Raw genomic sequence first — 27,144 nt, forward strand, 5'->3', positions numbered from 1 at the left:
TTTCGGGGAAAAAAAAAAAATTTAAAAAAAAAAAAAAAAAAAAGAAACCAAACAAGTAGCCCTCAACTATTTATACAATTAAAAACTGATTTCTATGAAAATACACAACTATAACTGACAATTCCTATATTTGGGCAGGTTTATCACCTCTTTTTCTCCTACATCTAAATTAATAAGTATTTGATGAATAGACGAAATGTCTAAATGTGTGTCAAATACCGTTCTAGGCTCTTGGGACACCATGAATAATACAGATGCCTATCTTCATGAAGCTTATATTCTAATGAGAACAACACAAAAAATAAGTTGTAAATTACAGAACACGTTTAGAAAGTGATAAGTGCAATATAAAAAAAAGAAAACTGAAACAGGATAAGGAGGATTAGGGGTAAAGGGACAAATTGCAATTTTAAATACAGTGATCAGAGTAAACCTCGTTGACAGTTACATTTAAGCAGACTTGATGGATATATGGAAGTTCGCTAAGCAAACACGTGGACCAACAGTGTCCCAGGTAGAGAAAAGAGGGAGGCAGCAGCATCTCTGCCATGCTTTAGAAACAACAAAAGCCAGACTGAGGGGGGAGAGCAGTAGTAGATGAAATATGAGCATACAGGCCACTATAAGGAATCTTTCACTCTGACAAAAGTAGAGAGCCACTGCAGGTTTTGAGCAGGAAGTGAGTCTGACATGAGACTGTTCTAGTAGTTAAGAATAAACTGAAGGAGGGCAATATTACAAGCACGGGGATGAATGAGGAGACGACTGAAGTCAACCAGGCCAGAAATGATGGTGTCTGAGACCAGCCTAGTAGCAATGGAGCTAATACCAACGAGAAATAGTAAGAAATTTTGAGATTCAGGGATAGCTTTTGAAGGGGGAGCCAAAAAGATGTTCTGAGAAGTCTGAGTTTGGGTATGAGAAAACAGTGGAATCAAGGATAGTGCCAAGATTTCTAGCTTATGCAATGGAAAAAATGCAACTGCCACAAACTGAGATAGGGCAAGGCTGCCAGGGAAAAAGATTTGGAGTAAGCGATCAGTTCTATTTTGGATATATTATATTTGAGAAAGCAGACACTCAAGAAGAGAGGTTACAGTTTATAGAATAGACAAATCTGAAAGTTCAGGAGAGAGTACTGAGCTAGAAATAGAAATTTGGACATCATCAGCATATGGATGGTATTTAAAGCCATAAATCTGTAGCTGCAGATAATGAAGTAATGCCTGGCACATCCAACATTAAGAGATGAAGAAAAATGAGCAAATGAAACTGAGAAGTAATCAGTGTGGTAGGAGGAAAACTAAAAGAATGCGGTCTCTTGGTAGTCAAGTAAATAACATGTATTAAGGGAATGATCAACTATGTCAAATGTTGCTGATATGACAAGTATTAAGATAATGACCAAGTAATGACCTCTAGATTTAGTAATGCAATGGTTATTGGTGACCTTGAAAAGAATAATGTTGGTAAAATGTTGACAGAGAGAATGGGACAGGAGAAATTAGGAGTCCATGATTACAAGCAATCGTTTCAAAATATTTTGCTGTGGAAGAGGAACAGGGACAGCTGCCCGCAGGCAAAATGGTTTAAAGAGAAAGTTTTACATTCTCTTTCATTTTTTAAAGATGGAAGAAAAAAATAGCAGAATATTAAAATACTGGTGGGAATAAATGCTGCAGTGAAAAACTGACATCAGCAGAGAAAGCCAAACTGCTGAAGCAATTTCCTTGGCTGTTTAAGATGAGATAAGAGGCGTATAAGGTGAGAAACTGGCTTCATAAAGGAAGAGAATTCAACTAAAATAACAGAGAAATGTAAAAATGTGGATGCAACTGGTTGGTAGACAAGTAGATATGGTAGAGGAAATCTGCAGAAGTTCTTGTATTGCTTAAGTTTTCTCAATGAGTAGGAAGCATTGCCAATATCTGGGAGTGAGGATGGACGATGAAATGTTGACAGGAAACAGTGTGAATGCACCGTATGATGGCCAAAGAGTCTATATGAGGTAAGTGGTCACGAACTGAGAATTAAGACCAGTTGGTGTCATGCGTTTTTTCTCCCTGGTGTTCAGCTGCATAAGCAAAGCATGATGGAAGGGAAGATGGGTTTAATCAAGACTGTGGTTTTACCAAGAGACTTCAACCAGGTGGAATACAAGAGTCAAGGCTAAATGTGAGGGAGTGAAAATGACTAGCCTGAAATTAAACTGGAAAAAGGTAAAGTGAGAACATAAAGGAATGAGGTAAAGTGAAAAAAACAGTACTATCAACGGATTAAAATAAAAGTCACTGAATGGTGAAAAACTAGAAGTCTGATACTAAGCAGAATAAGCTAGAATGGTAAGAGACGTGGTCACAGACAGGAATGCATGAAACTGAATATAATTATTGGAAATGCCAAGGTCTAGCATACAATCATCGATGTGAATGGCAATGTAAAGGACACGAACTTTAGAAAGGAGTTCAAAGAACACAAAGACTAGAGTGTCTGAAGGGTCAAATCTGTGTATATTAAAATTGCCAGGAATTAAGACCTCAGTAGCACCTATAGATGACCTCTGCGTTAGAAACTGATTAAGGGATGAAGTCAAATGACCCATGGGTTTTTATATGATAGCACCAATAAGGAATAGGAATGATGACGTAAGATTAAAATTTAGAGATTTTTGGGGAGGAAGGAGGAAGAATGGTCTAAAAATAGCAAAGAGAACAGCTATATACCTCCAGGTCCAGTGATACATGAAAGATCAAAGAAAAAAGAGCCACCAGTTAAGAGAGCTGCAGGGGAAGCAGTGTCCTAGAGCTCTGTTTCCACTACAGCAGAGAAGGCATAGAAAAGGATTTAAAAAGAGATTGAGGATAAAGAGATCCTGCTGATGACAAACCATGAATCCCAGAGAACAAAGTGGCAGACATTAACTGTCACATGCAGAGCTTTATGGGAATTAAATTATGGCAGATGAGGGGAAACCTGGGAATTTGGGACTTTTCTTAGGTGACAAACAGGGATAAAGAACATGATAATGTTAGTCCTAGTAAATTTAAAGCAAATAATGACGGAGAGGTGCAAATGGCAGTAAAGAAGGGTGAGGCCTGGGTCGTCCTCTTATAATCTGTTAACGGAAAAGAAATTCTATCAAGTCAACCACATCTTCATCTCACAGAAGAAAGGAAGAGTCAGAATTGTGTGCTCTTAGAATCTGCAGGTTTACTCATGACCCTCATTTCAAGAGAAACAAACTCACTCTAAATGTATAGGTTCCATCTTGTCCCATGATGAGAAATCATGGAACAGAGGAGATCTGAGAAGGCGCACTAACTGTGAGGAACCTCTCTCCTGTGAGGATGGGGACAGGTCTATGGGATGTCTTCTAAAATGATAGGCCTAAATAGTTTAATCAATTTTACTTTTTTATCTTAAGATTTTATGTTTTAAGTAATCACTACACCCAACGTGGGACTCGAACTTACAACACCGAGATCAAGAGTCACATACCCTACTGACCGAGCCAGCCAGGTGCTCCAGTTTTATCAATATTAGACAGTGAAGAATTCAACATTTATACTACCATCTCCCTTACTTCTATCATGCCCAATCTAATTTTATCATTAAAATAGTTGGTGTTTACATCATTTTAATACCTCAAATTTAATATGGCCAAAATTTGACTACCAATTCCCTAAAAACACCTAACAAACCATGCCTTCCCACAGTCTTCTCCATTTCAGTAAATTTAATCCTATCCTTCCATTTACTCTTAGTAACCTGACAGCCAAAAATCTTGGTGTTAGTGATAGCCCTCTCACTCATACAACTCATACACCAGCAAATCCATACATCAGTTTCAGGCATCAAATCCAAATTCAAACTATGTGTAGAATTTGATCACATCTTACTATGTCCAACGTTAGCACTCTAGTCTACAGCACCGTCTTGTCTAATTTACTGAAAACAGCCTCCTAACTAATCTCCTAATTCTATCTTTGTGCCCCTTTAATCTCTCTTCACTACAGACAGCAAGATCGTTTTAAAACAGTCAAATCACTCCACTACTAAAAGCCTGAGTCTCTTACTCAGACTAAAAGCTAGCATTCTTACAATGGCCTACAAGCACTCAATAAGTTGGCCCTTTCTGCTCCTCTGACCTCACCTGATACCAATCTTCCCCTTGTTCATTCCATTCAGACTATGTAGCTTCTCAAAGAAGTCCAGTATGCTACTATCTCTAGCCCTTGCCAGTTGATTTCTCTATCTGAAACATGCTCCCCTGGCTTGCCAAGTTTAAGTAGGGTTGCCCCCATTCTTCCTTCAGTCTCCACTCAAAGCCTACCTCATCATGGAAGCCTTTTGAAACCACCCTATTTAAAATAAAAACACACACATCCACATACCCTGTCCCAACTTCCCAGCTTTATTTTTCTCTATAACAATCAACAACTGATATATTTACTATTTGTTCTACTCCTATGAAAAATTAGGTCCTTGTGGACAATGAGTTTAATTTGTCCAATGAAACAGAGTAGGCATGCAATTATTTGTTGAATAAATGAATGTAAATACTGTCCAATGATGCCAAGGAGTGGAACAAGAGCTTCTCTTTTTTTCAGAACTTTTTTTTTGGGGGGGGGAATTAATGCCCTCTGTTCTCCTTTGCTTAACTTTCAATTTACCAATCCCTAATGAATCTCATGTTCCATCAGATATGTCAAATATTTGTCAATATTATTTTTCAAATGACCTAACAATACCAAATATATTAGAAGTGGTTCCATTTTTTCCTGGAGATATCTGTCTTTTTTTTTTTAATTAACATATACTGTATTATTTGTTTCAGGGGTACAGGTCTGTGACTCATCAGTCTTGCACAGTACACAGCGCTCATCACAACACATACCCTTCCCAGTGTCCATCACCCAGCCACCGCATCCCTCCCAAACTCCTTCACTCCAGCAACCCTCAGTTTGTTTCCTGAGATTAAGAGTCTCTTATGGTTTGTCTCCCTCTCTGGTTTCGTTTTTTCCTCTCTTCCCCTATGATCCTCTACCTTGTTTCTCAAATTCCACGTATCAGTGAGATGATATGATAATTGTTTTTCTCCTACTGACTTATTTCACTTAGCATAATACCCTCTAGTTCCATCCACGTCGTTGCAAATGGCAAGATTTCATTGTATATATATACACCACATCTTCTTTATCCATTCATCTGTTGATGGATATCTGGGCTCTTTCCATAGTTTGGCTATTGTGGACATTGCTGCTCTAAACACTGGGGTGCAGGTGCCCCTTCAGAGCACTACATTTGTATCTTTGAGGTAAATACCCAGTAGTGCAATTGCTGGGTCACAGGGTAGCTCTATTTTCAACTTTTTGAGGAACCTCCATACTGTTTTCCAGAGTGGTTGTACCAGTTTGCATTCCTACCAACAGTGTAGAAGGGTTCCCCTTTCTCTGCATCTTCGCCAACATCTGTCATTTCCTGACTTGTTAATTTTAACCATTCTGAGTGTGTGAGGTGGTAACTCATTGCGGTTTGGATTTGTATTTCCCCGATGCCAAGTGATGTCAAGCACTTTTTCATGTGTATGTTGGCCATTTGGATGTCTTCTTTGCAGAAATGTCATTCATATCTTCTGCCCATTTCTTGATTGGATTATTTGTTCCTTGGGTGTAGATATCTTCAGTCTTAATGCTTCAGTTAAACTAGCTACTGTATAGATGTCATTCTGGACATTCACAATTCACCATTCACTTTCTGGTTGACTAACATTTTTGTAGATCACATTCTCTAATAATGCTCCAAAAAGAGGTGCATGGGAGGCAGTTTCTGAGTCCTTGCATGCTGAAAAATGCCTATATCTCACTCTCACAGTAACAATTTAGCTATATAAAAGGCACCAACCTGGCTCAGTCAGTGGAGCAACTCTTGATCTTGGGGTTGTGAATTCAAGCCCCATGTTCAGGGTAAGATTACCTAAAAATTTTTTAAAACCTTGAAAAAAAATAATTTAGCTATATAAATCTAGCTATTAGCCATAGAAATCTATTGGAAATCTTTCCCTCTCAGCTCCCATTTTGAAATCACTGTTCCAGCATCTTCTGTCTCCTGGTATTGCTATTTTTAAAGATCCTATTTAGATTCCCATTTCATTACATGTCGCCTACTTTGGAAACTTTGCTGATTTTCATTTTAATCCAAAGCATATTGTCATTTCATGGTGAGATATACTTTTTTGTGGGTCTTTTTCTTCCCCCCCATCAATGTACTGGGCACTAAATAGGTCATTTCTGACTGGCAACTCCAGGTTCTTAGGAGAGTTTCACCACTTATTTGATCATTTCTTTTTCTATAATTCGTATTGCTCGCTGTTATCTTGTAACTTTCTTATCTATCTTTTCTCTTTTTGCTCTATTTTCTAGGATACTAACTAGAATTTATCTACAAAACCTATTAATTTTTTTATTTCAGCTATCATCCTTCCAAGAGCTCTTTCTTCTTTTAATGATTTCTTTCACAAAGATTCTACCCTTATTTTATGACCAGTAGCTTGTCATATCTTTAAGGGTGTCATAATTTTGTTTGATTTTACGTTTCCTTTTGTTCCTATATTATCTTACGCCCTTCACGGCCCTTTTATTCAGTGTCTTGCTCTTTTTCATGTGGGTGGCTGTGTCAATCAGAAATATGTATAACTGTAATGACTAATAAAGACTCCTCTAACAAGACCAGATGTAGCTAATGGCGGTAGTTGAACAATATCAAAGGCACAATCTCTGAGATGATTTTGGCTTTACCTTCATGAGCATATAATGGTGTCACAATACCAGGCATCACATCCTAATTCAAGGAAGGAAAAAAGCTGACACCAGCAGCTTGTCCCTTTTAAAAACCACAAACTAAGCAGAATTCCACTTACATTTTATGGCCATAAACTGGGGATCAGAGCTACCCAAATGCGAGGAATGCTGAGAAAGGAAATATTTAGCTTTTCCAGTATCTATATTTGAAGCAGACAAGAGAGGGAAGAGTTAAGAATTCTCAATATAGCCCACAATGTATGGCATAAGGCACATGAGGGTGGCTCTACTCAAATGTCAGATGATCCTTTCATCCATTCACATTTAAATACACTTAAAACTGCTTAGGGTCACGTGTGAGAAAAGTTATGAACTGGTGGGCTACACTTAAGGTTATCTTAATTAGAAATGAACCCCAAGGGGCGCCTGGGTGGCACAGCAGCTAAGCATCTGCCTTCGGCTCAGGGCGTGATCCCGGCGTTATGGGATCGAGCCCCACATCAGGCTCCTCTGCTATGAATCTGCTTCTTCCTCTCCCACTCCCCCTGCTTGTGTTCCCTCTCTCACTGGCTGTCTCTATCTCTGTCAAATAAATAAAATAAAATCTTTAAAAAAAGAAAAGAAAGAAATGAACCCCAAATGTCAACATTTAGAGGTCTCTTCTGATCACTTTCTCCAGAGTGAAAAGGCCTCTGTCATTCCAGAGACGGTGGATAGCAAGCGATAATTAAAAAAAAAAAAAAAAAAAAGTTGCTACTGGCAATCTGGAAGCAAGTGAGGGAAAGTGAAGGCCCCACAGTTTCATGTAGACTTACATTTAACCTCCCTGATGTCAGCCACGTACTTCATCCCCACTCTCCATCTAGACCTAATATCGCCAAAGAGAATAAGCCCATCTTCTATGATACCTATCGCCTCTAAATCCTGATCCATAATAGGTTTCTACAAATTAAATCACATAGCTTCCTTTGCCTGCCCCTGGGTTGTAGTTCATTCAACTTCACTAGGTCAATTACCAGATCCACCATATATTCAATCCATTTCCCAGCTTTTGAAAAATTCACTACAATATCCACTGGTGTCTGCTCTCTCATTTTGATTTTTTTAAGTCTATACTTATTTTATTCATTTATTGTGAATAAAATTATAGCAGGAGGTGGGATAACCCCATGGTAGAGCAAGAAACAATGTAATGTTCAAATTGTACAAAATTTCATAAAGTTCTATAGCTGCTTTCCTTTTTGAGAACAACTTCCAAGGCCATAAAGAATAAAAAGATAAACAAAATGTTTTTAAAAACAGAGAAAAAAGGGGCGTCTGGGTGGCTCAGCCGTTAAGCGTCTGCCTTCGGCTCAGGTCATGATCCCAGGATCCTGGGATCGAGCCCCACATCGGGCTCCCTGCTCGGCAGGAAGCCTGCTTCTCCCTCTCACTCTCCCCCTGCTTGTGTTCCCTCTCTCGCTGTCTCACTCTGTCAAATAAATAAAACCTTTNTATCAGGATAAAGAGCTTCTGCACAGCCAAGGAAACAGTCAAAAAAACTAAGAGACAGCCCACGGAATGGGAGAATATATTTGCAAAGGACACCACAGATAAAGGACTGGTATCCAAGATCTACAAAGAACTTCTCAAACTCAATACACGAGAAACAAATAAACAAATCATAAAATGGGCAGAAGATATGAACAGACACTTTTCCAATGAAGACATACAAATGGCTAACAGACACATGAAAAAATGTTCAAAATCATTAGCCATCAGGGAAATTCAAATCAAAACCACACTGAGATACCACCTTACGCCAGTTAGAATGGCAAAGATAGACAAGGCAAGAAACAACAATTGTTGGAGAGGATGTGGAGAAAGGGGATCCCTCCTACATTGTTGGTGGGAATGCAAGTTGGTACAGCCACTCTGGAAAACAGTGTGGAGGTCCCTTAAAAAGTTAAAAATTGAACTACCCTATGACCCAGCCATTGCACTACTGGGTGTTTACCCCAAAGATACAGACGTAGTAAAGAGAAGGGCCATATGCACCCCAATGTTCATAGCTGCATTGTCCACAATAGCCAAATCATGGAAGGAGCCGAGATGCCCTTCAACAGATGACTGGATTAAGAAGCTGTGGTCCATATATACAATGGAATATTACTCAGCTATCAGAAAGAACGAATTCTCAACATTTGCTGCAACATGGACGGCACTGGAGGAGATAATGCTAAGTGAAATAAGTCAAGCAGAGAAAGACAATTATCATATGATTTCTCTCATCTATGGAACATAAGAACTAGGAGGATCGGTAGGGGAAGAAAGGGATAAAGAAAAGGGGGGTAATCAGAGGGGGGAATGAAACATGAGAGACTATGGACTGTGAGAGGCAAACTGAGGACTTCAGAGGGGAGGGGGTGGGGGAAGGGGATAGCCTGGTGATGGGTAGTAGGGAGGGCACGTATTGCATGGTGCACTGGGTGTTATACGCAACTAATGAAGCATCAAACTTTACATCGGAATCTGGGGATGTACTGTATGGTGATTAACACAATATAATAAAATAAAATTAAAAAAAAAAAAGTGTTCCACTTGTTTTGGCTCAGGTCATGATCTCAGGGTTATGAGACTGACTCCCACATAAGGCGCCATGCTCAGTGAGCAGTCTGCTAGGTATTCTCACCCTTTGCTCATTCCCTCACTCGCGTGCATGCTCTCACTCTAAAATAAATAAATCTTAAAAAAAGATACACAGACACACACACATCAGAGTTCATCATCTTTCTCACTATAATATGAAGCAATTACCTTCAAAAGGGGGGTGGGGAGGACCCAAAATTACAATTACAGACTGTGTAAGTCAATAATGATTATGGAATGAGACTAAATCTTTTTGATAAACTAAAGATTCAACATAAGAATCTAAGAAAAGTACAACAAAATCGAACTAAGGAAAGAATAAAGATATGAGAGAACTGTGAGAATCAGAACACTTTTAAAGCACAGAATAAGTGACTCCAGGAACTGCATGACTCAAACAACCAATAAAAGACTCAAATCTATGGCCAGGCTAATGAGGAAAAAGGAAATAAACTCCGCTATACATTATAAACAAAAGATATAACCACAGGGGCACCTGGGTGGCTCAGTCGTTAAGCGTCTGCCATCGGCTCAGGGCGTGATCCCGGCGTTCCGGGATTGAGCCCCGCATCAGGCTCCTCCGCTTGGAGCCTGCTTCTTCCTCTCCCACTCCCCCTGCTTGTGTTCCCTCTCTCACTGGNTGGCTCAGGGCGTGATCCCGGCGTTCCGGGATTGAGCCCCGCATCAGGCTCCTCCGCTTAGAGCCTGCTTCTTCCTCTCCCACTCCCCCTGCTTGTGTTCCCTCTCTCACTGGCTGTCTCTCTGTCAAATCTTTAAAAAAAAAAAAAGATATAACCACAGATTTTTATAAAAGCTTAATGCTATTTAATTCTAAGTGAATGTGTTTTTAAAATTTCTATAGATGATTTTCTAAGAAACTATAAATAATCACATAATAGACTCAAGAAGAGATGGGAAACCTGACTTGATCAATAAGCATATAGAAATTGAGACCTCTGAAAAAACAGTCCTAAAAGACCTTAAAGTCCAGGTAGGGAAAAGGAGTGGGAAGGATGAAGCAAAAAGTGTTAGTGTAGATGACACACCAAAAGTGAACTGGTTTTAAAGATAAATATTTCTGACAGATAAGGAATGTGTTTTATAAGCTAAGAAATAACATTTGTAAAGGCAGAGAGTTTAAAGCAGGAGATTTGCTACCATAAGAGCACAAGTTAACAAACTGTACTAATGAGTTTAACCTTAACAAATAGGGGTCTGGCTTTTGTCTCAATTATTAGGAGTTCTGAAATGTACTGCCTGATAAAGTACTTTGTTTACCTGGCATCTTGGGCTACATGCTAAACATGGTTTATAGTGGGGGCTTTAGGTCACCCCGTATCAGCTGAACCTCAGGAGGGGCTAGAGACAGATCAGTCATATTGACAGTGAAACATATTCTACATGACAGAGCTCCAATTTTTATAATTCTATAAATTTACATCATAAATTTTATGATTTTAATAATTCTAGACACCCAGGGTCAGATGAGCCCCCTTGGTTGGCAATATTCCATACATACTGTCACACATTGCTGGGAGGAGTTAATTATGTCCACGATTCCACTGAGAGAAGACAACTGGAACCTCCACATTTGGAACACTCTTAGACTTTGCACCATACATCTTTCCCTTGAATGATTTGAATCTGCATCCTTTCACTATCCTTTCAGTGTAACAGCTTTCAGTGAGTTCTAGCAAATTACCTAACAATTCCAGCAAATTACTGAATCTGACAGTAGCCTCAGGAAATCCCCAACTTATAATGGGTGTCAGAAGGGTGGTTTCAGGGGCACCTAGGTGGCTCAGCTGGTTAAATGGCTGACTCTTGATTTCAGCTAAGGTCATGATCTCAGGGTTGTGAGATAGAGCCCTACTGCGCTGGGCTTCGCGCTGAGCATAGAGCCTGCTTGGGATTGTCTCTCCCCCTCTTCGCTGCCCCTCCCCCCCGTACACGAACACACTTGCGTGTGTGCACTCTCACTCTCTCTCTCAAAAAAAAAAAAAAACAGGGCTCCTCAAATTCTGCACTTGGTGTCAAAAGTGAAGGGGCACTTGCACCTTGTTCTCTAACTTCATAGCTGGTATCAGAAATGGGAGTCACTAGAATGATCCTGACTCACTAAAACATGTGGTTTGGGAAGGGGAAGGATGAAAAAACAGGGGTTTATGAACCTCTGATTCCTGGATGACCACCTAGTCACTCATGGTATGAAACTGCAGCTGAAGTTACTAGAGGTAAGTTATCAATGGAATTTAGAAAGGTAGACCCAACATCCTAGGAGTTGACTCCCTGGATAGATAAGGAAATGCAAACCAGTAAGAAACAAGTTAATTATACAACCCTTTGGTTACTGATTCTGCAGTAGCTAAAATTAACAGTGTGTTGGGACAGATATTGCCACTGGGCAAAGCTTAGGTTTCAGCTAGTCTCAACTCAGGCACATCTAGCCTCAGGGTCACTCCAAAGGGAAAAAGTACTCTGGGAAAACAGAGAGTACCTCAATGACCTCTGGTCACAGAATGCAGTCCAGGTTGAGGAAAGGCAAAACCAAGAAACTAATGAAATCACAGAGTATAGTGCAAAGGAATGCCTCATTTTGTAGAGCAATGCTTCTGGAAAAACCTACACTAAATACTGTGAGAGTGATAACCTAGAAGCAGTATCACTGGTTCTGAATGGTACAAAACAGAAGAGCAACGCCTGGGCTGATGCAGGATCCACAACTCACTAGTGAACAACCACAGATGGCTACACATAATTCAGACACAGGAGGTCATTCCCAAGGGGAGAGCTAACCCGGCAGACTAGATAATGATCCCATAAAATTTGCTGACCCTGAAACAGAGGACGAGGATTGTCCTCCTATAAATGCAGAGAATCCACACATATTTCTTACGTAAGCCATGCTGGATTCGCATTATGAAAAACAGGATATTCACCTACTGAATATGCCTCTTACTGAAGTTATAGTAAATACTGTGATTAAGGGCGACTCTTTTACATGGGCACCCCACGTAACCTTATGCTGCAATATTTAGCGACAACCTGAAAAGCCTTATCAGATTTATTTTCTCAAATTCCCAAAATGCACGTTACAGATGCTAAGAAAATTAGAGAAATTCTTGAGAAAATAGGGAAAACCAAAGGGGAGAGTCAACGGATTTAACACACCAGGACAGAAATCTTCAGATGGCTATTAAAAATGGGATGATAAAGCAGATACTGATGGGGTTGAAACAAAAATCTTAATGTAGCATGATTAGAAGTTGGGTGGACCAGTAAGAATTACTGCTGCTCCCCAACATTAATACTCTGCTGTATTTACCCCAATTTAGAGAAATTTTAAAAGCCAGGGGACAAAGAAGACAGTGAAAAACCTGACCTGGAATTACCAGGGGTGACTGTCCTATAAATTAATCAAACTGAAGACTGAAGGAGAGGCAAGGGTCTTCTGGTTCAACCCCCAACTGGAGAACCAAGGTAATATGCACTTGTGTGGGTAAAATAGCCAGGGAGTGAATAAGAGACATTTCTGGGACTCCTTAACATGAGACCCCAATGCAATATAATTCTAAAATCTGTTGGAAGTCCTAATGGGGAGCTACAGTTAAATTGGGAGGAGAAGCAATAGATCACAGGATTAAGGTAAAAATATTGATGAAAGCTGGAATGTCAGAACAGACTGTAAGGTGATTACATCTCCTTTATGTGACTGTATTATTGGGATAGATATTATGTCTGACTGATATTGTAAAACAGAAAGCATATAAATTCACCTTAAGGCCAGTCTTGGTTAGACATGCTAAAATGGGAACCAACGAAACTGTCTGAGCCCACAAAAATTAATTTGAGACAGTATATGATACCTGGTGGACAAAAAGATTACCACTCTATGGGGCGCCTGGGTGGCACAGCGGTTAAGCGTCTGCCTTCGGCTCAGGGCGTGATCCCGGCATTGTGGGATCGAGCCCCACATCAGGCTCTTCTGCTGTGAGCCTGCTTCTTCCTCTCCCACTCCCCCTGCTTGTGTTCCCTCTCTCGCTGGCTGTCTCTATCTCTGTCGAGTAATTAAATAAAATTAAAAAAAAAAAAAAAGATTACCACTCTAACAACAAATTACAAGTCAGAGTGCTGGTACCAATGAATTCTCTGAACAATAACAATGTATATGTAGGGGTGCCTGGGTGGCGCAGTCATTAAGCGTCTGCCTTTGGCTCAGGGCACAATCCCGGCGTTCCGGGATCGAGCCCCACATCAGGCTCCTCCACTAGGAGCCTGCTTCTTCCTCTCCCACTCCCCCTGCTTGTGTTCCCTCTCTCGCTGGCTGTCTCTCTTAAATAACTAACTAACTAACTAACTAACTAACTAACTAAATAAATAAATAAATAACTAAATAAATAACTAAATAAATAACTAAATAAATAAATAAATAAATAAATAAATAAATAAATATTTTTTTAAAAAGTATATGTAGCCTGTGAAAAAAGTGGATGGCTCATCAAGCCTAACAATAAAGCTTGAATAAAGTAGTGCCCCCATAACATCAGCAGTCCCTGATATGNTTTTTTTAAAAAGTATATGTAGCCTGTGAAAAAAGTGATGGCTCATCAAGCCTAACAATAAAGCTTGAATAAAGTAGTGCCCCCATAACATCAGCAGTCCCTGATATGATTTTAATAGTAGGGAAAAATATACAGCAGTCTAAAAGAGAGTGATAGTAACTGATCCTGCAAAAAAAATTTTTTTTTCTGTGTTGATCTCCCCCCCAAAAATTAACAGCAATTTTCCTTCACACGAAGGAATCCCAATTTACATTTACCATATCGCCAAAGGGTTACTTAAATTCACCAGCTTACTGGTACAAGGAGGTTAGTAGGGATCCACTATCTTGATACCATGACAATATCACAAGCTAAAGAAAAAGGTATGACTGACTTAAATGCAACAAGGACACAGATGACCAAAAGCTGTTAATAAATAAATCCACCAGGTCCAAGGACCTGCCCAAACTGGTAAAATTCTTAGGAATAACCTAGTCAGGTGCAAACCTTGATATTCCACAGGTACAGAAAAATAGTTTTTGCCACCTATCCCTAAAACTAAACAAGGAGCCCAACGTTTGGCAGTATATTTGAATTCTGAAGGACACATATTCCACATCAGGGAATATTAGTAGCACCAATCAATAAAACTATCCAAAAGAAGGCTTTATTTGAATGGGATCCTGAAGGTAGGCCATGCCTCAAGTGCAAAAAGCAGTCTGTCTCCCGATGTTCTTGGGCCCCCAAAATACACAGTTGGACATGATTTGGGGACTGGCAGCAACACATATTTATGTGGACTAGAGCTTATGGCAAAACCCAATGAGTGCCACTCAGCAGCAACCATTGGGATTTTGGACCAGAAAATTTCTGGATACCATGCTAAAATGTATGCTATTTGAGAGAAAATTACTAACTTGCTGTTGGGCATTAAGACTGACTGAAGGACATAATATAACTCTGCAATGTGAAACACACACAATGTCTTGTGCAACAGAGGAACATTCTAGTAAGGAAGGTAGTGCCCAGGGCACCTGGGTGGCTCAGTCGGCTAAGCGTCTGCCTTCAGCTCAGGTCATGATCCCAGGGTCCCAGGGTTGGGCTCCCTGCTCAGTGGGGAGTCTGTTTTTCTCCCTCTCCCTCTGCCGCTCAGCCTGCTTGTGCTCTCTCTCTCTCATTCATTCATTCATTCATTCATTCATACGTTCATACATACATACATACATAAATGGAAGGCAGTGCCCAGGAGAGTTCTGTATAAAATAGAAATTGTTTGTTCAGGAACATATGACCAGCAGAATGTTAAGAGTTATTTATTGTATTTATCCAAACAGCCTCTTTTCCCCTAACAACTTTAAAACCACTCAAGTAGCTGCTGAATCCTAGAATCACATGGGTGGTGCACTATGAACAGCTCTTTGAGAACCAAAAAAAGAGCTGCTTGGTTGTCAATTACACTTCAAAACTGAATAAAGTAATAAATTTAAATTTAAAAGAGAGAGGGGGCACGCAAACTGTTTGGTTTATGAATAACAGTTCCAAGGTGAACAGACAGCATCCTGTTTAGAAGGCTCTAAATTGGAGATGATAAAAACAAATCGTACCGATGAGCTGAACTACATGTTGTTTTCACATTAGGGTTTTTATTGAACTCTGCAGTTGTTATCAGAAATGAGGCAGTCTTGGGGCGCCTCGGTAGTGCAGTCGTTAAGCGTCTGCCTTCGGCTCAGGGCATGATCCCGGCGTTATGGGATCGAGCCCCACATCAGGCTCCTCCGCTATGAGCCTGCTTCTTCCTCTCCCACTCCCCCTGCTTGTGTTCCCTCTCTCGCTGGCTGTCTCTATCTCTGTCAAATAATTAAATAAAATCTTTATAAAAAAGGGGGGGGGGCATGAGGGGTGAGAAGGGACTCTGTTTTACCAAAATAATCCTGGCAATGTGGACAGAATGAATTTGACAAGGTAAAACTCACAGCAGAAACATCAACTCTAAGTGTGTTGCAGTAACAAGGACCTACAGTTTTAAAGTGCAGTGACAGGTGCCTGGGTGGCTCAGTTGGTTAAGCGTCCAACTCTTGATTTCAGGGTCTCAGTGTCATGAGATCAAGTCCCATGCTGGGCCCTGTACTGGGCTGGGCATGGAGCCTGCTTGAGATTCTCTCTCCCCCTCTCCCTCTCATTCATTCAGAAATAAATAAAACAGTGCAATAACATGAGTTCTACAAGAGTCTATACTGGAAAAAATAGAGTGCGAGCTAAAGAAAAGGGAGAAAACATTCAAGAGACGATTAGGACTTGAAACTAAAAGGTTTCAAAGGGAAAATGGTAAGGGAAAAAGAAGGGTCAGGCAAGGTTAAACTTTGAGGGAAGAACAGTTGAAGCTATTCTTTCATGGGAAAAAGGATGCCATCTTCCTTCTCTTTTTGCTTCTCATCAACAATTAAAAAGCATTAAGAAACCTAAGTACTCAAAGATCTGACTGACTACAGATGTAAGAATGATAACCTAATATCTTATTAAGATTATTACAAAACAATCAATGGTTAAATTTGGCCCTGAGGTGAAGGCATCTACAAGATTAATCACTTCAAGTGAAACCTGAGCCAACTTGCAGGTAAGATGAAACATCTGGGAACAAATTAAGGTTACAAAAGTTTAAAATAGCAATTCTAAACAAATGTTCTATAGAACAATAATACAGAACGAAGATCACTACTTTTATGTGGTCAAGTCTGAGAGATTCCATATACTGTGTCTATATCTATATACCAAATCAAAGAAAAGAGCATACGGGCTTAAAACAGATCCAACTGTCTATGTCCAAACCTAGGCTCTACTACTTACGGCGAGACCCTGTACAAATTATTAAAGCTTTCTGTAAGTAGGCTCCCTCACCTTTAAAACAGTCATGATACCAATACTAACGCTTCATGGATAGTTGGTGTGAATTAAACAAACGTGCAGCATTCAGAAAAGTGCCTCGCACAAACGACGAATGCAAAAATTGTTAGCTATTAGGATTAATGTATTCCCTCTTTAAGGGAATTGGAATAATGGAATTCCAATGAACTTAAGGAATTAACATTGGAATGATATCCAATAATAATCCAATAACATTGGAATAATGAATTCCAATGAACTAAGGATTTAAAAGCACTAAGACATCCTACAGTTAAGAAACACATTTAGATTTGGTTAATCCAACTCAACCTACTCTTTTTTGGCAGGAGATTCATACAACCTATTTCCATCAAATCAGCACAAGCATTATAAGAACACTTTAGAAAAGGCTGGACTATGGATAAGCAAGACCATCTTTTAAACTATAATACAATTTTATAGAAACTGGGAAATTTGCTGGAGGACTGTTATACTCCTGACTAGAAATTTTAGTACATTTCCAGAAGAGTTCAAACATAACAGACTGGTTATAAGCAAATACTATTGAATTCTGGGGGTATAATAGGGTTGAAATAGAAAGATATGTATTAAAAAATTAGTAACTATGCTTGCTTACTTACAGTTTGCAGAAAAACAAAGGATTTATAAATGTGTATCAGCCATATCTGCAGGAATATTACGTTTTTAGATTACAGCCCAGAGCCTAACCACCACAGTACACTTGAAAAAAGCTTATTTTAAGCAAAAGCACAGCAAATAAAGAAATAATGCAACTCCTTTCTTGCAAACCCAAATGTAATGATAAATTTTTAACAAATATTCATAAGCTAATTAGATATGAATTTGGAAACCGTTAAATAATTCATCAAAAACATATCTTAAGAAATACATGAAAGTGAGAAAATGCTACCAAATGAAATTATAGATTAAATAAGAATACTTAATTTTACAAAACATTTTAATAAGATTTCTTATGAAGCAATTATGACTTCTGTACCTATGTTCTTTGTGTTCCAACAGCTGACAGTCTCTACATGTCAATCTATCACATGTTTCACAGAAAAGTTTCAATTGCTCTTGTTTGTGTACAGGGCAGAAAACAGGGCGCTGACCAGATGCTCCAACAGATTCTGTAGTAAAATAAAACATATATTTTTAAACTGAAAATTTTTATCTAACTTTCTAAATTCTTATTAATATTGATACCCAAAGCATATGAAGAATAAATAGAAATGCTGTGAGGTAAAAGAGGGAGATTAATAGTATATTAATCATTAAAACTGCTTCTATCTTACCTGAGACATCTTCTTTCTTCCTGATCAAGTGATCTTTAGTGAATTTTACTCTTTGATGTGCTTCAATACATGTCTTACATAGCCACTCTCCACATTCTACACAAAAGCCAACTGCACTTGCATTGTCTTCACAACTAGTACATACCTAAAAGAGGAAATAAATACTAATCTACATCAAATTTACAAAATACAATTCACAAGATAAAAACCTTCTGACTTGCTCTCAAATATATCAAATGACTAGAATAAAATTATTTTGTTATCCATTTATCTTCAATAAAATCCTGTTCCTTCCATATCAAACATTCAAGTGAGTAAAAACCTAAGTCTCAGAACACAAAAACTATATACAAGATCTGAATTTTTAAGTAATGACTTATCATTTCACTTAACTAGATATTAGGGTATAGAATAAAGAGCCTTTATTTTCAATTGGAAAAACAGAACTATACCTTAACTATTCTAAGTTATGTAACTATCCAAACATATTTTTCTTATTATTTACATTTCAATATCAAGATAAGAACATAAAGAAAAATTGAGAAGCATACCTGTTCTGATTTCTCATCAGAACTGCTAGGAGCTTCAGATGTATCTTTCACAAAATAATTATCCACAAGGTCTATCTGTCTGCATTCTTGGCGGCATACTGGGCACCGTATTACACCAACTACAACACAAAACAACAATATTAAAAAATAGTCCTTGGGAAAAAATAAGGCAATTGTACATGATGCCCATATGGAAAGCATTTATTCATATGTCACAGACAAGACCAAAGAAATGAACATTAAGAGCTGAGTAAAATAATCCACTGAGTTATTCCATTGGGGAGAAATGATACCCTATTTAGGAAGTGAAAACAAGCATTTATACTACAAAACAAAACAAACCCAGAAAATCTAAAAGTGCTTTTATTCCAATGTGTTAGTTGCATAATGGTTCCCAAAGATATTCAGATCTTAATCCCTGGAACCTGTCAGTGTCACTTTATAGAACAAAGGCAACTTTGCAGATATGATTAAATTAAGGCTCCTGAGATGGGAATACACTGTCCTGGATTATCTCTATCTGATGGGTCCTAAATGTCATCTTGTAAGAGGGAGACAGAGGAAGATTAGACTACAGAAAAGGAGAAGGTGGCTAACAATGGAAGCAGAGATTGGAGTCATGTACTTTGGGGATGAAGCAATAAGCTAAGAAATACAAGTGGCCACTATAAGGTGAAAAAGACAAGGAAATAGATTTTCTCCTCAGAGCCTCTAGAAGGAACCAGACCTGACTACACTTTGAATCTAGCAGACATCGTGACTGTAGCCCAGTAAACCTGACAATAGTAAGACATTAAAACGTGTGTTACTTTAAGCCACCACGTTAATGGCAATTTTGTTACAGCTGCAAAAGAAATACACAATCTATCATCTAATAAATTCTGACTTGGTTTAGGATTACTTGAATTCACTTTCATGGGGGAAGAAAGATCACATGTGCCTGAACCTCCTAGTGTTCTAGCACCTATCAGAAGAAATAAACCTATGGAAGTTACAGTTAAAAACTACAAAACAGGGGCGCCTGGGTGGCTCAGTTGTTAAAAACGTCCGCCTTCGGCTCAGGGCGTGATCCCGGCGTTATGGGATCGAGCCCCACATTGGGCTCCTCCGCTGGGAGCCTGCTTCTTCCTCTCCCACTCCCCCTGCTTGTGTTCCCTCTCTCACTGGCTGTCTCTCTGTCAAAGAAATAAATAAAATCTTTAAAAAAAAAAAAAAACTACAAAATAGCACACAGTCAAAACAACAAAGGAACTACTATGTGTCAGCCATAAAACTGGGGATATAGCATAAGGACACAATCCTTACTTTCAAGAAAGGGTTCAAGACTAGTATGTAATTTTTATAGTTTACACCATGTACACCTACAGGAAGCACCATACATAGACTAGGATGTAAACAGAATCCCCAAGAATTTTAAGTATACAAATTATAGAACCTATAGAAACTTAAATACAGTGTCATTCTAAAAGTAGAAATATCAGGGAGCACCTGGGTTGAGTATCCAACTCTTGATTTCCACTCAGGTCATGATCTCAGGGTCGTAAGACTGAGCCTTGCACTGGCTCTATGCTAAGCATGGAGCCTGCTTGAGATTCTCTCTCCCTCTGCCCTACTCCCCCCCACACACACATGCACACACACACTACATTAATTTATTAAAGTGGGAATATCAGTCTCCCAGTAGACATATACACTGTTAAACTCAAAGTTGTATGTTTGAAAACAAAACATAGTTTTTATAATAGAAAGTACATACAAAGACCTTCTCAAAAGGAAATACAGAAAAATAATTTTTCAAATCAAAGGAAGAAAGAGTATGGGAAAGAGAAAGGAGGAAAAGGGATATAAATACTTCCATATTTGAGATGGCATTGAGTTACAAACCTTTCAAGAAACACAGAGTATAATAAAACTATGAAGGAGATAAGTCTACGTAATTGTAGGAGCAAAATTATGGGAGCAACTAACTTCTTACAATAAAGTAAGCTTTCATGAAGAGGTCACACTTAAACACGGTCTTGAAAAATTAACATTTACTAGTGTGCAGTAGCGTTTACTTTGCTGACCTCGGTTCTTCAAATCCTGTACATTCCTAAGGAAGGGCTATCTCCAATACTGGCCCTCAAATGGCTCCTGTGACATGACCTCTAACTCTTGGAATATTCTGCCTGATAAGTCTATTTTTGTATGTCTGACGCCTTAGGCCATGCTGTATTCAGTTTGACCTCTGAGGGTGGCTGGAGTCTCAGTAGGTGGTGTAAGCTCTATGGAGAATGCACCTCTTTGTGACCATTCCCCAATAAAAACCTAGACATGGAGGCTCAGGTAAAGCTTTCCTGACTGGCAATACTCCTGCATATCGTCAGACATAGTTACTCTAAAACTAAGCATCCCCCTGTGCAACTCCACTGAAAGGAGACATCTGGAAGCTTGTGCTTATTTTTTCCTGGACTTCATAGCAAGCACCTTTGCTAATTTTAATCTATTTCTTCTCTCCTAATAAAATGCAACCATAAGAGTAACAGTTTTTCTGAATCAATCCTGCCAATCACCGAGCCTGAGGGTGACTCCAAACTCAACTAGGAAAGGAAGAAACAGTATGCAAACCAAGAACAGCAAGTGCAAAGTTCACAAATGGGAAAAAAAAAAAAGGCTATAAAAGACAGAAAAATGTCCACATAAACATACATATACATATGTAAAATACTGAGAAAGTTAAGAAAATTAAGAAATATGCAGCATCTAACAAAATATTTTTGTTGAACGATACAAAAGATGGAGAGACAGATGGAGAGACATTCTGTTCTGAACAGGAAACAGTATTATAAAAGTGTCCATTATACCTGTGTAAATGATAATTTGATGCAAGTCTTTGTTTTTTTGAACCCAATAAACTGATTCTCAGATTCTTAAAATTACTTCAATCTGGCAAGGAGACATCACAGTTATGACAACAAAAATTCATCTGTATCTCATCCCAAATCCCCATTAAAATAATATTAAGGAATCTGGAAGATAAAAACAATATCCAAAAATATTAAGGCAAAGGAAGGATGCAAAGCACACAAATCAGTATACACACAATTTTAAGAAAGGTAGAAGCAATATAATATGAACACTGCAGAAGCAGCTCAACCCAGAGTACACCAGGAGTGGAAACATCCATCTCAGAAAGACTCCTAATTGCCATAAAGATTTTCAGACAAGCTTGGAATTCAAAAATTGGAGGCCTGAAAGAAGTTCCAAAGAGAGGGAATAAATTCAAGTCTACAGATACCAGCAAACCCCATTCCTAGGCTGACTACTTACACCTGACAGATCCAAGGTATCTTACCACCAAAACAAAACAAGTTGAAGCTTTTCTTCGGGGATCTTTTACTATCTGCTTCTGTATTAATCAATAAATTTAAAAATTATATAAATGTCTGCTTTGAAAATGAGAGCCATTTTCCACTTGAGTTTATGAGTAAGTATACCCTTGCAATTAGTATAGATCAGATGAGTGTGCTCCTGACTCAATCACTGAGTGCTGGTTGTCACGGTGAGTTTGGATCATTATTCAAAGCTAAAACCCAAACTCCAAAGCCAAAGCTGCTGACCAACTTTATGCATAATATTCCTAGAATGGATTTCATGACTTCTAAGTTCAAGTTCTCTGAGAGACCCATTCAGGCCTATTAGATTATTTTTAAATGCCAAATTACTAAAATGTATAATTATGGGGATGTGGGGGAGGACTCTTTTTATAAGGCCAAAGTCTACAAACTAGTTTATCTCCACAGCGTTCAGTGGAATTTAGTTTCAGTAAGTTGACTGGTGTGGATTTCCATTCAAGAATGATGACCAAGCAGATATGGAAAAGACCACCTGAAATGGCTAAACACAGAAAAAACTAAAATACAACAAATTAAAATGTACTTTGAAAAATATATAACTGAGTCCCCAACCTAAAAGGCAAAACTAAGTGCCAGAAACAAAAGGGAACACAAAGCTCAAGTGGTCCATTATCAGCTGATATAAATGGGTCACAGGAGTTGTAAGACCCACTACCGGAACAGGAAGTCAGACAAAGGTTAAAAGGCTGTCTCTATCTCTATCAAATAAATAAATAAAATCTTTAAAAAAAAAAAAAAAGGTGAATCTGAACTCCTTCAATAAAGCCATGGGGCAGGCTTTAAGTGCCCTACAACCTAAAATTTTTGCCAACGCTAGAATCACCCACAAGAAGTCAGAATACCTAACAAGCTTTATGCATAGATACATAAGCAAAGTTTGTGCTATCTGCACAGTACACAGAAAGGCCAAGTGGAGAAACTCATAAGAAGCTTACCTGGAAGCTTCCAGGTTGGTGAACTCATGGAGATTAAGAAGAGGCACACTCTGAGAGCATGGAAGCTCCACACTCCTTCACACATACCCTGCCCTTTGCATCTCTTCCTTCTAGCTGTTTTTGTTACAACATTTTATAATAAACTGGAAATCTATCTAGTGCTGGATGACTACAGGGAAGTTCATGATGCAACCTCCAGCCCTGCACCCTCATGCCCTGGCCCCAGTTTTCCTGAGACTTCGGAAACTGAATGGAAAATTGGGAGTAAATCTACCATGAATAAGGAGGAACCCAAGGAATTCAGTCCAACATACTACTCTGGTCTCCTCCTCAGGACTAAAGCCAATATTTCTCCTCTCTCTATCCTACATTCTTTTTTTTTTTTTTTAAGATTTATTATTTTAGAGCAAGAGAGAACATGGGGAGGAGTGGTAAAACAAGAGGGGGAGAGAGAATCTCAAGCAGACTCCTTGCTGAGCATGGAGCCCAAAATGGGGCGATCTCACCACCCTGAGATCGTGACCTGAGCCGAAATCAAGAGTCAGATGCTTAACCAACTGAGCCACCCAGGTGCCCCCCGCTAAGTTCAAGTTCTTATTTAAAACCCCTTCTTTAATCAACCCAGAACTCCAAACAAAATGTCCATAAACAGAAGTTATTATCTTTGCCTCATATCTACTTCTCTTCCTGGGATTCCTATTTAGGTGAATTCACATTTTCATTCAACAACAACAAAAAGAGAAGCTTCTCTGGAACCTTACCAACACAAAACTATCTCATTAGGATACCTCCCAACCCAGGGTTCAAGTGCGACACCAACTTAAGATAGGCTCATAAAATAAAATTACAATGCATGAAGAAACCCAATATTATTAGAGTAAGTCGACAAACACAATAAATCGGTAGGAAATAAAAACCTAACTCACAGAAAATAAAACAATCTGAAAAAGACTTCAAATATTTTTCTGTAAAATGTTGAGGGGGTTAAAGGGACAAACAATCTGAAGATAGAGCTAAAAAAGAATCAAAGAGAAAATATAGTCATTGTATGAACTCAAAACACAAGTTAAACAGTAAGCAAGAGATAATTGAAAAGGAAATTAATGAAGTAGAAAAACAGATATTCAGCACAGAGATAGAGTAGGAACTACAAAAGAAAACAAAGCTAAAGAACTGAATGAGAAACTCTAGTATGTGTCAAACAGAAGTTCTAGAAGTTCATGAAGGAAATGAGGTACAGATGCTACTTAAAGAATATAATGGCTAAGAATTTAGGAAATGAAGAAATGAGCCCTCAGACTGCATGAAATTCAAGTCCTGAGCAGGATTAATAAAAATAAATCCACACCTAAACACAGTAACGATAGAGGAAAAACTCTTAATAACTGCTAGTTATTACAACACAATCGAATGACAGCAGACCTCATTAGTAAAAAACAATGCAAAAAGATAACAAGGATAATATAAACTCTTAATAACTGCTAGTTATTACAACACAATCGAATGACAGCAGACCTCATTAGTAAAAAACAATGCAAAAAGAGAACAAGGATAATATCTTAAAAGCTTTTAGGGAAAATAAATCAACTTAGCAATCTATACCCTGATAATACCACTATTCAAAAGTAAGAGCAAATTAAATTTTCAGACATATAGTACTGCTCACTGCTATAAGAATTAATAAAGCATTAAATTTAACCATTTAAGACTACTTATGACCTGCAAATATGGTAATTTTATACAGCTTAACCTACTACTGACTTTAAGAACATAGAAAAATATTTAGGGGTCCCCGGCTAGCTCAGTCGGTAGAGCATGCAACTCCTGATCTTGGGTCATGAGTTCGAGCCCCATATTGGGCACAGAGCTTACTTTAAAAAAAAAAAAAAAGTACATGGAAAAATGTTCTTGAGATGCAAAAAAAAAAAATTAGCAAAGTCATTAATAGAAAATGTTGATATCTAAATATGCATGAGTTAAAAGTAAGTATATAAAGATAAGTATTAATTTAGGAAGATAAAAAACATGAAATTAAAATATCAAACAATAACATGCTCTCTTACAATTAAACTACAGCCTTAAAAAAATCATTCTAACGCAACTAATGAAGCATCGAACTTTGCATTGGAATCCAGGGATGTACTGTATGGTGACTAACATAATATAATAATAAAAAAAAATCAATAAAAAAATCATTCTAAATACAGTATGAAGGGAAAATCAAGATATAAAATGTCAATTAAAAGTAAGGTAAGCAGTGCCTGACTAGCTCAGTCAGTTAAGCATCTGATTCTTGATTTCAGCTCAGTTCTTGATCTCAGGGTTGTGAGTTCAAGCCCCGCATTGGGCTTTATACTCGGTGTGGAGCCTACTTTAATAAAGTGAATGAATGAATTAATTAATTAATTTTAAAAAAAGGTAAAATACTGCCTTTACAAAAATAAGCGAGGGCATCAAAATTCAACTGCATAAAATATAGTCAAGTTGTTGGAAAGAGAAATAACTGTGCAAACTTTCTTGGCTAGCCAATAACAAGGGTCCGAAGACTGCAGTTTAGTGCCATGCTTAAGTGTGTTCTAAAGACCACATTTTGAAAACAACTGTTCTAAAATATCAGAAGGAATTCTAGGAATGTCAACTCTATTGACTGTCACCATTTTTTCAATTTGATTCACAAAAATTGGCTGACAAAACTACTGGGGACACAGGGACTCTGCCACCACATATCCCTTATCTTGTTTCCAACCCTGGTCTACCACGTACTTCTGCCTTAGCCCCAGCAAGAATTTTAACCTGCCTGTTTGAGAATGAAGGTTGTGCTGAGGACTGGCGACAATCATGACCAAATTACAACTAAATTTGCATTAATACAAGGTTTTACCGTAAGACCAGTTAGTATTTATTGTGAAATTTCTGTGTATTCGTTTAGTTAGTGCTCATAACACCTCTGTAAAGTAGGTTCAATTACTATCCCCACTTGAAAGGTGAGGAAATTGAGCTTCAGGGTAATCAGGTAACGTTCTCAAGGTTATAGGACAATGTAAATGGGGGAGGGGGTGAAGAAAGGAAACCACAATGTCCGAATTGACAGCCCATGCCCTTAAAACACATGCTAAAGTGGCTCTCTAATTAAAGGCTGATCCATTAGTAACAAAAGACTAAAACTAAGGCAGTCATAATAGAAATATAGAGGATAAATCAGAGGCAGAATCAATTGCTTAATGAGTAACTGCATGATGATGGAGAGGTAGCAGTTACAGCAAAGGAAAAAAAATTAGGAATTCTAGATGATTTGCAAGTTTCTGGCGTGGATAATTACACAATTACTGAAAATGAGGGAAAAGTAATTTAAGCCAGAATGTAATGAATAAGTTCTGGATAGACTCTGTTTAACTAGCATAGTTCTGCAGCTGAAGTGTGTAGAAAGAACCATCAGCATATAACTGGTTAAAACCTGAAGCACAGCAAGGATTAGCAAGGGAGAATAGGATCAAGGGATCAAAGACAGTAGGTACCCTTCGTACCCTTTGTACCCTGGATATACAAATATTTATGGTCAAGCAGAAGAAAAGGAGTTCACAGATTCAGGACACAGATTTCAACATTTACAACTGCAAATCCCAAGAAGCGCAATTTACATGAAAAGCCAGTACAGGGCACCTGGCTAGCTCAGTCCTCAGAGCACTCAATGCTTGATCTCAGGGCTGCGAGTTCAAGCCCCATAATGGATGTAGAGATTACTTAAAAATAAAATCTTTTTTTTTTTTTAAGGAGGCTCCACACCCAACATGGGCCTTGAACTCACAACCCTGAGATCAAGTGTTGCATGCTCTACTGACTGAGCCAGCCAGGCACCCCGACCTAAAACTCTTTTTATTCAACCCTAGCTTCTCTTTCCCATATCCTGGAATGGTTAGTCCAAACCTTTAATCAACTTCCCTCTCCTTTCCCTTAGAAAATAAATATGAATGAGAAATATAGATACATTTTCAGATGAAGCAAGGAGCAGAAGAGAATTTGCACCCATGCCTCTAATTACCTAAGTGGGAGACCAGATCAAGTGATGCGAGTGACAGTCTTGGAAGCTATGCGCCAAAA

General features: G+C 38.4%; 1 protein-coding gene across 1 annotated transcript in view; it reads right to left on the reverse strand.

The window, feature by feature from the left end:
• The window catches only part of TRIM33 (tripartite motif containing 33), a 130,744-nt gene that overhangs the window by 48,226 nt on the left and 55,374 nt on the right, over window positions 1-27,144 (reverse strand). The window contains 3 exon segments of the mRNA XM_034641744.1: window positions 17,868-18,000; window positions 18,166-18,310; window positions 18,717-18,835. Coding sequence (XP_034497635.1) covers window positions 17,868-18,000; window positions 18,166-18,310; window positions 18,717-18,835 — 397 coding nt within the window.

This window comes from Ailuropoda melanoleuca, chromosome 2 (assembly GCF_002007445.2).
Source record: "Ailuropoda melanoleuca isolate Jingjing chromosome 2, ASM200744v2, whole genome shotgun sequence".
NCBI lineage: Eukaryota > Metazoa > Chordata > Mammalia > Carnivora > Ursidae > Ailuropoda > Ailuropoda melanoleuca.